The sequence below is a fragment of the Euwallacea similis genome, chromosome 33, assembly GCF_039881205.1.
Source record: "Euwallacea similis isolate ESF13 chromosome 33, ESF131.1, whole genome shotgun sequence".
NCBI lineage: Eukaryota > Metazoa > Arthropoda > Insecta > Coleoptera > Curculionidae > Euwallacea > Euwallacea similis.
Window position 1 is genome coordinate 1,320,684 of NC_089641.1, and position 12,212 is coordinate 1,332,895.

At 35.1% G+C, this 12,212-nt stretch overlaps 1 protein-coding gene across 1 annotated transcript; it reads left to right on the forward strand.

The window, feature by feature from the left end:
• Nucleotides 1-299: 299 nt before the first annotated feature.
• LOC136418168 (otoferlin-like) lies at nt 300-11,163 on the forward strand. The gene is made up of 32 exons (XM_066404135.1): nt 300-476; nt 3,203-3,265; nt 3,324-3,408; nt 3,462-3,615; nt 3,670-3,859; nt 3,917-4,088; nt 4,140-4,312; nt 4,359-4,536; nt 4,584-4,726; nt 4,775-4,981; nt 5,037-5,144; nt 5,204-5,356; nt 5,402-5,542; nt 5,602-5,718; nt 5,769-5,900; nt 5,955-6,116; nt 6,174-6,425; nt 6,478-6,688; nt 7,351-7,601; nt 7,656-7,712; nt 7,764-7,900; nt 7,951-8,082; nt 8,137-8,280; nt 8,329-8,499; nt 8,552-8,697; nt 8,748-8,896; nt 8,946-9,133; nt 9,189-9,427; nt 9,480-9,655; nt 10,507-10,607; nt 10,828-11,048; nt 11,109-11,163. Exons 1-31 carry the CDS (start codon nt 318-320, stop codon nt 11,009-11,011), a joined length of 4,875 nt encoding a protein of 1,624 aa, XP_066260232.1. The 5' UTR covers nt 300-317; the 3' UTR covers nt 11,012-11,048; nt 11,109-11,163.
• Nucleotides 11,164-12,212: the final 1,049 nt, after the last annotated feature.

Sequence of the window (12,212 nt, forward strand, 5' to 3'; positions counted from 1 at the left end):
TTTCACATGTGTTTCATTGAGCTTGACATGGACAGTGTACAAATAAATTTAGAAACAACGTTGGTGCATCTATTGGGATATTTGCCGAATGATCCGCTACTCTTCAAATAAATTTAAATGAAAACTCCTGCAATTTTTGTTCCGAATTTAAAATTTTTCGCAAAATCTTCTAGCTCTCTTTAGTAATGGCCATTTACTTTTACTAATGACTTAAATTCAGTCTTACAAGCACCGGTTTCCACCATGCAAAAAGGAGTAAAAACATCAACGTCAAAAAGTTAGATTTTCCTCAAATCAAACTTAAATCCCTGTCCAAAATGAGTGAAAAACTCAAGACTTATCTCGTGGCAATCACCATAATTGAAGGCAGGCATTACATATGGGATAACATGAATTCTGCTGTTATAGTGAGAGTTGGAAATCAAAAGAAATCCACTGCTGTACAAAAATCTTCGGATTGTCCGTTTTATAACGAGGTAAGGGATTTTGTTATTAGGAGACCCGCATGGTCGGAACCAGAAAGCGCTCCAGGGGAAGGCTTCTTCGTATTTCATTGTATTTGACTTGATTTTTCTATGGTTTTATTTAGGTGAAAGTTGCTTTAACACATGTTTATTCTAAATTAAGGCATACGTACTACTATTGATAGCACAATAAAGGCAATATAGAGCCATAAACGAGCTTTCATTCCATTCCTTTATCTACGCTATAGGAATTATAGCAACAGGTCCATCACCATTTAGTCCAGAATTTGAAGACTTTGGTGGAAGTATTTTTTTGTAACTATTTTTATTCTGTATAAGCAATTATTAAACATCATATTTTATTTGCCATTTGGAAATTTCTAGAAATTCTTCAAGAACATGTCAAAAATACAAGAATGAACAGAGCCACCAAAAAGATCGTTCATCGAATATTTTTGCATCATACTAAAATTTTATTTTTCATAAATGCCTTAACAAATGTACGTGGTTTATGAAAAAAGTTAGACAAGAGATTAAGTTGTAATTTTGGTTTTGCGAGGAGGCATTGAGGAAGTTTTTTTTCGTTTGAAAACATCCATTGGCGTGATTAGAAGACGTTATGGCTTACTAATATTTTATTTGTTATTAAATATAGGCTTTCCATAACTATTAATGCTTGGATTCTTTAGAAATTTTAAACCCCTCTATTTTCATAAAAAAGCTAGCATTTTTCAATGATATAGGGACCTACACATTTGCCTAAATTCGTATATCGCAAACCCCAAAAACACTATCATTATTTTTCGATGTAAAGAATTTGTGAGGGGCGGGTTGTTTTGGATTACTTTGTATATACAAATATTTTTTATTAAACTTTGGTTTCTATATTAGTCATTATAAAAGCAATGAAGAAAAAATTAATTATTATTTTCATCCTCATCCATTCTTTCTTTATAATGGAACACCCTGTATATTTTAAAAAAGTGAATATACCTTTATTTTCTGATTTTAACAATGCAGGTTGGTCTTCTTTTTTGTAGCAGGATTTTAACAATCGATAAAAAACTTATATTAAGAAGAAAATTTCATATCAACATATGCTCATAAACGCTTTATTTTAAACATAGCGTTGAAAACTTTTAAAAAATTCGATTATTTTTTATAATACTCCAACTTCTGGAAATATTTATACCAAATTTAGTGTACAGCATCACATTGTATGCTGCCATATTCAGTAAAAATATCAAGGCCCACGAGCAACCAGTGCTAGAGTTGTGGGGTTTTATTACTATAAAACTCAATAAATTACTAATACAGTCCTGTCTAAAATCAAATTTCAATTTTTTTCCTAAATAAGTAATTCATTCTCTATAAAAAAATGCCTTTTGAAATTTTTTTCGTATCTGGATCAGTTGCGTCACAAATTTAATTAAAAAAATTAAATTAACAAATTCTCCCAACCTAACCCCGTTGGACTTTTTTGTTTGGGGATTTTTAAAAAAACAAGTATATGCAACTCCTGTGGAAACAAGGGAACAACTTAAAGGCTGCATTAGAGATGCGTGCACTGAATTTAGATATCATAATTTAATCGGTGTTCTCCGATCCGTTAGACGTCGGTGTGAATTTTGTGTTCAACAAAATGGTTCATATTTTGAACACCTACTTTAAATTAAATTAATTTTTGTAGCTGTTTTTCACTTTTAATTATGCAATACGTATTATTAACAATAATAAATAAGAAAATTTGATTTTAAACAGGACCCTATTTGTCATTTATTGAATTTTATGGCAGTAAAACTTCACAACTTCGGCACTGGTTGCTCGTGGGCCGTGATATTATTACTAAATATGGCAGCATACAATGGAATGCTGTACACTAAATTTAGTTTAAATATCTTCAGAGGTTGGAGTATTATAAAAATAATAGCATTTTTTAAAAAGTTTTCAACGTCTGGTATCTTTAAAACGAAGCATTTATGGATCTATGTCGAAATGAAATTTTTTTCTTGAAATAAGTTTTTCTATTGACTGTTAAAGTTCTGCTACAAAAAAGGGGACCACCCTGTATATATTAACATGTTGTCATTTGGTTTAACCGTTTTCGCGACATTTGCATTTAAAAATCGGGAGTATATTGTTTTTCTAAATTGCAATTGCCATGAATGAACAATTGTTTTGGTCATACATTCTACGAATGAAATAAAGAAAATATGACAGTCGAATAAATAATCATTGCAAGTGACGTTCGGTCCATTTGTTTATTCATGGCAACTGCTATTTAGAAAAACAATATAATCCCGATTTGTACGTGCAAATACCGTAAAAACGGCTAAACCCAACGTCAATATGTTATATATTTTTGAAATTCGAAAATAAAGGTCTGTTGAATGTTTATAAAATATACAGGATGTTCCATTATAAATTTACTGCCCTTGTGTCCTTTTTTAAGTTTGCAATATTCATCTGTTGTTTTATGTAACATTTTTTGATGATTTAGGATAAATCTTACAACTTTTGTATTTAAAGTTGTAATTTTTTTTTATAATAAAAATAATAGGCGCTGTTTAAATATACAGACAAACCCTGTATATTTTATTAAAGTTATTCAACAAAAAAATTATTCAACAAAATAAGTACCTAAATGTAGTCTAAAATTAATGCAACACCTCCCCAAATATCAAACCATCAGGACTTTTCCTCGTTGGCAAATCAGTAATAAAAAAATTCTTTTATAGTACTTCGTTTTTGAGCTGGAATCAACCTACGAGAAGTTTTTAGAGAAAAACATTGTTATCACGGTAAATTCCTTCTGCAGCTAACAAAAATTGCCTTTCCAACACAGTACCAAAATTACAGGTAATTCAACCAAGATGTTTCGTCAGAAAAAGAAAAATACTGGGCAGTATCAAATTAGATGTAGCAACAGTTGTAAACGAGAAAAGTAAGAAAGTGACTCCAATTTTAAAGCTCCATTGGCAGTAACAAAATTCCCAGACTCGCAGTTTTACCACCGATGGGCAATTTTGACCTCACCTAAAGCAGACGTTACCAGCGGGCCTACAGGATACCTCAAAGTTGATATAGACATTTTAGCCCGTGGTCAAATACCTAAATTGCCATTAAATGTGGTTAACGACGAAATTGAAGGGTAAGATACCCATGACCATCGTATTCACATCTCAAAAATAAGCAAAACCTTCAGAAATCTCTTGACTCCTATGACCTTCATTGGTGAACGTCAAAAGGCCAGATTCATCTTCGATATTTACCACTGCCAACATTTACAGCTAAAATCAATGCATTTCGTCGATTTTTTGACTACCAAACATGACGGTAATTCTAATGAAGTTAAATCTCCCACTAGAATTATTGTCAGCTTTGCTGGATCGGTGGTATGATACAAAACATTCTTAGAAATCCCTACCATTATTCAAAATGCAACCATTTAGGTAGGTACCACTGTTAGAAAAGGTAGCGCTAATCCTGTCTTCCAGGAAAGGCTGACTATTACAGATCTTTTCCCCCCATTGTGTCAGAGTGTCAAATTTGAGCTGTGCTATGATAGGGTCAAAGCGACTCACCATATAACTTTAAAGCACATTTCAAATGATGATGTCGAAGGTTTGCGTTAATATGCTTTTAAATTATATTACAATAAGGGAATTTTCCTAGGATTTCTGCCTACTTTTGGCCCCACTTATGTCCATTTTTACTCAAAGCAGAATCTCGAGGGCTACATGGGGAGTCTGTTAATGTCTTTAAACACTGAGCTTTTGCAAGACTCAATATCAACTAGTGCAACTAATAAAGTGAAGGTTCAACATGAGATTTCCTATTTAGAAGAAGTGAGTTTTATGTGGTGGTGATGGAAAATATAGAAATTTGCTTTAGGACACTTTGTTCAGCTTTGAGGAAACCTTGTTGTTCGCGACCATATTCGAGGCCAACTGCATTTCCAAGAAATACCAGGATAAGCATATTTCATTCAGAATCACTTTTGGGGACGTTACCACCCAAATGCCGATTGGGGATCTTTTCGACTTTGAGCACCCTGAAAATGCAACTTTAGGCAGGTTTCCATTTCACCTATTTTTCATCACTTATTTAAGTATTTAGGGGCGAAGCCTTTGAAGAGTGGGAAGAACTACTACATGGATTATGGGAATGAGAAGCCCTGTCTGAGCATTAAGTCTACTCGGCCAGATTTCAGGAAGAGAATGTATAACTCTAATATGATTGAGAAAATATCAAAGGAACTGGTAAGTTCCTGAGATGGTTTTATGATGTATTTTTGGAATTGACAATAGAGAGGAAGATTGGATATAATCGAAGGAATGCTCGCAAAATATTCCCCTAACTCCTCTCAGCTAATTGAGGAGAGTCTTAAAGAAACTATAGATGTTTTATTTGCTAGTGGAAAAAAGTATGTGGAGCTAATTACAACTAGTTACAGCGACTTCGACTATGGAACAGTTCTGGACAAGGAGAGAGTAAAGCTGTGCTTACGAACCATGGTAATGGTGATAATTATAATTGGAATGTCCGTTAAGAGCAAAATGAAACTTCCAGAATTCAGTTCTTGATAAGCTGCAAGTACTACAAGCTAACACATCCAAAAAGATGATTTATCGGCATTTAGATGACATTCAGCAGAAGATAGAAAGTTTAGTTGAGGATGTACCTAATCGTTAAAAATATTTGCTCAAGAACTATTTTATATTCCAAAATGATTTTAGGCTCAGTCCTGCTGGCCAGATATCTTCGTCTTCATGACTTGCTTAAACAAAAAAATAGGAGCTTTCAGGATTCCAGCGAGAGATATTGTCTTCTCCCACATTGACGAAGAAATGGGGCAGTATTGCGGGAAGATCCGGCCAGTGCTGTATATGGCAAGTCCTTCAAAACTTTTTTAGCTCCTTGTAACGTTTTCTCAGATAGAGGAAAAAAACACGGTAATGTGCAAAATAGAAATACTCCTGTGGTTAGGTCTAAACAAGCAGCATCAAGAATGCTTCAACATTCTCCCCAAGGGCTTCAAATACAAAGGAAAATCGCTGACAGCTGAGGAAAAATACGTAACAATTCCTTTTAAAAGGGTGAAATGACTTAAAATGTCAATGAGTTTCTTCAATAGTTTTTTGAAGCCAAAGCCTACATATTCCAAGGAGCTGTTCGTCCAGGCTTCGATAAAACTGGTTTGGTAGACCCATTTGTTCAAGTAACATTCCTCAATCAAACGAAGCAGACTCAGGTAAAGCTTCTAAGTTTCTTCCCTGTATGCCTGCCATAGTTATTTTGCAGCTTAAAAAGAACATCGTATTGCCCTTGTGGGACCAAACTTTAACCTTCTCCAACGTCTATGTGCAGGGCTCAAGAAGCTACATCAAAGAGAATCCCCCCTCTTTTTTCGTGGAAATGTTCGATCAAGATCAGGTACTAACCATCTCTTCAACTTCTTCAGTTTATATGACTAAGCAGAAATTTCAGATGTCAGCGGAAATAATCGGTAGAACCATTATTAAACCCAGGGTGTCGTTTTTGAGCGATCCTTTCGAGGAAACATCATCAATTACCAAATTGAGACTTCATACGATTCTCAACCAGAATGAGGTCACTGGAAAACTCCTTTCGGCGTATGAGTTAATAGAAGTGAATCAAATCCACTACTCCTCCTTAAAATCGAAGCTCATTAACATTTATACCTAGATCTCCCAGTTGAATAAAGCAATACCAGATAATCAAATCATGGCAGTACCTAGCCACATAAAACCCCATATCAAATCCTACAGAGTAGAGGTACTTTTTTGGGGTATGCGGAACTTGAAGAAAGTGAAGCTCATCAAAATTAACAGGCCTAAAATCACGTTCTACTGCGGCAATAAATCCATAGAATCCCAAGTTATAGAGAATGCTAGGAAATTTGCAAATTTTACTCACCATATCGGGGCTACTAATGTGGTTGGTAATGAGCAACCTTAAAGTGTGAGCAATTGAAGGTGATTTTTTACAGGAGTTGACTTCACAAGATGAGTACACAGAGACCTTTCAATTCAAGTTATTCGACAGCAGGAAGTTTGGAGTGTACGTGTTTGCAGGAATCAGTATTTGCGATACCACGAACTTTTTATTCACCCCTATGACGATTGATGAGAGACAAAATATGCTCAGTGGGTTGCATTGTAATAGTGGGACCAGCCGCCCCATAATGCACAACGAAACAAGTATAGTAATTTTGATATAAGACCCTTATGGGTTTTCAGAGCTCGCTTTGGGTTAATTTGCATATTTGGCTATTAATTGTAACTATAATATTTTGCTGTAATGTATACCTCTTATACCATGCAGCTCTAAATTCCCCCTCCCCCCTCGCCCTTGTTGATTTTTTTAAAAATTATTATTTTTTGAAAATTTAAAATCAGCGTTAAATAAGACAAAAAATGTTATTTTTTGACATTTGTTTATTTTTTTAAATGTTGCTTACGTCACTGGTAGCACAAAATGGCCGATTTTTAAAAAATTGAAACATAGGTCATCAATAAACATGTTTTTTCATTGTTTACGTACTATTTAACTGAGTTTATATTGAACTTTTTATCAAATTTATACTTGTTTTTCTCAAAAACTAATTGATAGATTTTGAATCGCAATACACCATTGAGTGTAGTTTTAAGAGACCTTTAATTTAAGGTGTCACTTAACGTATGTTTCAATTTTTTTAAATCGGCCATTTTGCGCTACCGGTGACGTAAGCAATATTTAAAAAAATGACCATCGTTAAAAAATAGGTTTTTTCCTACTTAATGCTGTTTTTGAATTTTTTTAAAATAATAATTTGTTAAAAAGGGAGTAGGACATTTTAGAGCCGCACAGTATACTTCCTTAGGTTCCGAAATATTTGTGAAAAATTGGTCACATACCTTAATTGAACGAACTGATGACGTCAAAAACGAGAACTCTGTCCTGAAGAAATGCTGGAGTTTCTTCGTCAAATGCTTAAAATGTTTGTGCAACATTAACAGATCCAAGAAGGCACCTAAAAAGTCCCAAAGCGGCTATTCTTTGACTTCAACCGAAGATATTCAAGAGGAATACAGCGATTTTGATTGGTGGACAAAATTTTACGCTTCTATAGACGTAAATATCTCAGATAATAGAAGAAATCAGAGTAGTACTTTTCGCGTCTTACAGGAAATACCCAGAAATGAAAATGAACACGTTCCACCTGCATATCGAAATAAGTTAAAGGTACTTAAAAGGCAATGGTTCATTAATATTTTGCTTATAAAAATCTTTCAGATCTATTCCAATGAGCTAGAATACCAGCCAGAGTTCCAGGGTTTTTCAGATATGTTAACCAGTTTCGAGATATTTAAAGGGAAGATAACTGGGGATGAGATTCTCGACGAGCAGATTACAACTGCAGTGTTTAAAGGGTATTTCTTTGATATTTTTAATTGTTCCTTATTATAGCAAAGATCTTTAGGGCCGTAAAATTTTACAAATGGCCACCTGATGATGAGGATGTTGAGAAATATGTGACACCCTCTGGCAACTTGGTACAGAACGGGGTGTTCGCTGATTATCCAGACAACCATCCTGTTCAGTATGTTTTAAGGTGAAATATCTCTTCTTTTAGGGAATCATAAATTATTCTTTCCGTTTTGTTCAGAATTTATTGTGTTCGCGCAATTCACCTAAGACCGAAGGATTTAAATGGCAGATCGGACTCCTATTTGCAACTAAAATTCGGACGAGAATTAGTCTGCGATAGAAAAAACTACGTACCTAGAGACGTAAATCCCATATTCGGAAGGTTGTACCACACTTTCAAGTACCTTAATACTATTTAGTAAGGTCATAGATGCTTTGAGTTCCAGGGGAGCTTTCCAGAAACGACTTCTGTTCTCATCCAAGTCTTCGACTATGATATGACCACTAAAGATGACCTAATTGGTGAAACAAGAATCGACCTGGAAAATCGCTTCTATACGAAACATCGGGCCAAATGTGGAATAGCGGATACATTTTTCGAGTAAAGTTCTAGATAGCCTCCTTAACTTCTTTAAAATGTGTTTTGGTTTTAGCTGCGGATATTGTCGTTGGAGAGACCAGTACTCACCCTGTGAAATTCTGAATACCACCTGCCAGAAATGGAGCCTTCCGACACCAGAGTATACAGCCACCTCTGTTTGTGTCGGTGGTAAAGAGTTTGTCCCTAAGGATTTTACCTGTAAACAATCTAAAGATTCCTTGATCGCATACTTTAAGAGTTGATTTTAGTCACTAACGACCCTGGCATCGATCGCGAGAACTTAGCCCTAGAAGCACTTAAGAGATGGCAGGAACTACCAGCTATTGGATTCGAATTTGTGCCTGAACACGTGGAAACTCGTTCACTTTACACCCCAGATAAGCCTGGAATTGAACAGGTATTTTTACCGTACAAGTTCACTTCTTTTGACGATAAAAAGTTTTAAGGGAAAAATCCAGCTCTGGATAGACATTTTCCCTAGAGTTGATTATCCAGTACCCGAAAGAGTGAATATAACCCCAAGGAAACCTATCACTTATGAACTTCGTGTGATAATTTGGAATACCGAAGATATAATCCTGTCAGAGGATGATTTCTTCACTGGCGAGAAGAAATCTGATATTTATGTTAAAGGGTTGATTTATCTCCCTAAGACGTTTGATTCCTATTTAGGATGGGGGTTGTTTTAGATGGTTGGACCAGCCTCACAACAGCCAGTATACAGACGTGCACTACAGATCATTAACTGGAGAGGGTAACTTTAACTGGAGGTTTATATTCAAGTTTGAGTATCTGGCAAATGAAAACAAGTTAGTCATAAAGAAGAAAGAGTCAATTTTGTCAAAGGAAGAAAGAGAGATTAAAATTCCATGCGTTTTGCACTTGACAGTTTGGGACAATGACTCCTTCTCTGCAGATGATTTTTTGGGTAAAACACAGCAATTTCAATGATTAAAAAAAATTGTTAGGTTTGGCAACAGGTTCTTTGAATTTGGAGCTTTTCCGGATGCCCCGAGGATCGAAATCTTCAAAGAAATGCAATTTGTCGATTTTGGAGCCCAACGCTAAGGGAATTAATTTATTCAAGCTTAGAAGTACCAAAGGGTGGTGGCCTTTTACGGCTAAAGATAAGAAGACGCGAAATGTTATCTTGGGGGTGAGGCCTATTCGTGAATTCTGCCCTTTTATGTTGTCTTTTTCTAATTTCAAATTTACTAACAGGTTCAGAAAATTTCTTCACGTCTCATTTTCTTTGTTAATTCTTAAAGTTCTTTGTTCTCTTTCCTTCCTAATTGCTGTTTCGAATTTTTCTTTGCCACTATTCTCAATTTTATTTAGAATTGCTTTACTTGTCCTTTAAACTAATACTTTAGTTAACTAAGATGAACATAAAATATTGGACAGTCGGAAAAAAAAATTAAACTGGAAACGTCCAAAGAGCTATCGAATTAGTTCACAAACCTTCCGGATCGAAGTCCTGTTGAGGCTGGACAAGAACCACTGTGTGGTCAAGAGGTGTATGCTTGCTGTGGCAAGGAATCTTCACGAGTACCTCTATGGGTTGGTTTACGAAAAGGGTGTATTACGGTTTCCTGAAAGGGATTTTCGAGTTCAAAACACTGAAGGATAAATTACTAGACAGTTGCAGAGCTTTCAGAAGTGCTATTTTACTTAACACAGGGTATCGTAAAGACAAACTATATGAAAATGAACCTGACGAACAAAACTTGCCCTGATCGGTACTTCTCTTGCAAGCAAGGCGGAATGAATGATCTAGAAAGATGTCAGGGAAACTGCAATATATTGTCAAAAGAGTTCGAACAGAGCTAAATCAAGTTTTCAGAAGAACAACGACAAGATACCGACTTGAAATACCTAATTTCATAAAATGTCATACACTCACATTTTCCGACCTTACTTACTTCATTTATTCTAGACTTCAGTGAGCTTTTTACATATTCTTTATAGCGATCAATTATCTAAATTTGAAATACATTGCTTTTCTAGGGCAAACTTGAGGCTGAGTTTGAAATCCTTACTAAAGAAGAGGCTGAACTAAAGCCCGTAGGAATGGGCAGACAAGGTCCTGAACCGCTACCCCCTCCGAAGTAAGTTTATATCTCTTATGTTTTACCATCAGCACAAGCATTCTGTTATCAACTGACAGTGGTTAGATTTCTAAAAATAATCATTGATTCACGCTCTTTGGCTTCCCTTAATTGGTTTTCCGCCTCTTACGAATATTAGATACTTTATAGACAACAAAACATACGGTTATTTCAATAAAAATCAAAACTCACATACCTTACTGATGGTTCTCTTTTTTAGGAGACCGGACACATCTTTCAGTTGGTTCAGAAACCCCTTAAAATCCTTCAAACACGTAATATGTAAAACTTGGAGGTGGAAAATCCTCAAGGGGTGTTGCTTTGTTTTTGTAATAGTCTTTGCTTTGTTGGCTATTTACGCCTTGCCCGGGACTTTTGTCCAGAAGGTGATGAAAACCCTTTGATAATGTCTCCTATAAGAGAGTGAACTAAGATTTAGTAGTAAGTTTGTGAGTTTTTTTTATTATCAACGAGTTAAAATACCGTGACTTTTAGATACAGACATCGAGTGCAATACCGACATATTGATGAAAAAATTCCCTTCTTCTCAAACCATTCGAAGAGCAGCCTCCCTCTAAGAAAACGTCTTTTTTGGTGCAATTGTTGCAAAGACAAATGGAGGAAAGCATGGAAGAGATTCCTAGTTCTGTTGGTCTTATTGTGTCTGCTTTTCATCGTAGTGATGGTTTTATACCTTGGAGGTTACCTCACAGGCAAACCACTATTTAATGCTAAAGAAAATAAGGAAGCGGTGACGAACCTTGGAGACGATTTTATCTAAGTTTTAAAACAATTTATACCTACGTGTTATTTTTGAAAATAAAAAGGAAACTTCTTAGTAAGTATTTCTTCCGCCGTTCTCAAAGCGATTCTATGATTATAAACCTTAAGCAAATATTTTCTATTCAAACTCAAGAAATATGGGTGGTATTTATTTACATTTCTGTGGAAAACCTTTGAGTAAATATCTGGCTGAAAATTGCCGGCTAAGTGTTTTCTTTGGCAATTAATAACCGGGATTTGATGGTCCAAAGGTTAAGAATCGATACAAGTAAATTAATTTTTGAGGACTTTAGTCCTTATTACGTTTCAGATTTTGAGAAAGAAAGCGTCGCAATTTAAGAATTGAAAATTTTAGCGAGTTGTGAAATGTTTTGAAAAGTTTGTTATTATGAGGTAAGTTTTTGGTATTTTACTCCTCATTCATAAAATGAGCTCATTAATGAAAGAATATTACATTCCCATATTAGAACTATTGTTTATGTTTTCTCTACCTTTGTAATCGAATAATGCTCCCGAGAAACATGAGCCCATTTGACTGATTATAATGAGTCTCAAATGAGACACAGCAGTTGGAAACAATGATAAAAATTAACATTAATTATTTTGGAATTTGACCGCCAAATCAAACATCAATTTACCGGCTTTATAGCACAAGAACTGTGCACTGAAATTTAGTACATATAATTACTATATCATCCATAATGCCGAAGCATAAGCATGCAAAACTCCATCATTTGAAACTCGTCGGAGATTCAGTAAAACGATGTCTCATCACTTCAGTGGTCAGTTTGTTGAAATGATATCGGATGTGAAACGCGGAAT

What these genes read in the sequence shown, in the direction of transcription:
- LOC136418168 (XM_066404135.1), top strand. Translation starts at nt 318, where the DNA reads ATGAGTGAAAAACTCAAGACTTATCTCGTGGCAATCACCATAATTGAA. An exon ending in ATCAAACGAAGCAGACTCAG is followed by an intron (nt 5,719 to 5,768) that starts GTAAAGCTTCTA and finishes GTTATTTTGCAG; the next exon opens with CTTAAAAAGAACATCGTATT. An exon ending in CATAATGCACAACGAAACAA is followed by an intron (nt 6,689 to 7,350) that starts GTATAGTAATTT and finishes ATACTTCCTTAG; the next exon opens with GTTCCGAAATATTTGTGAAA.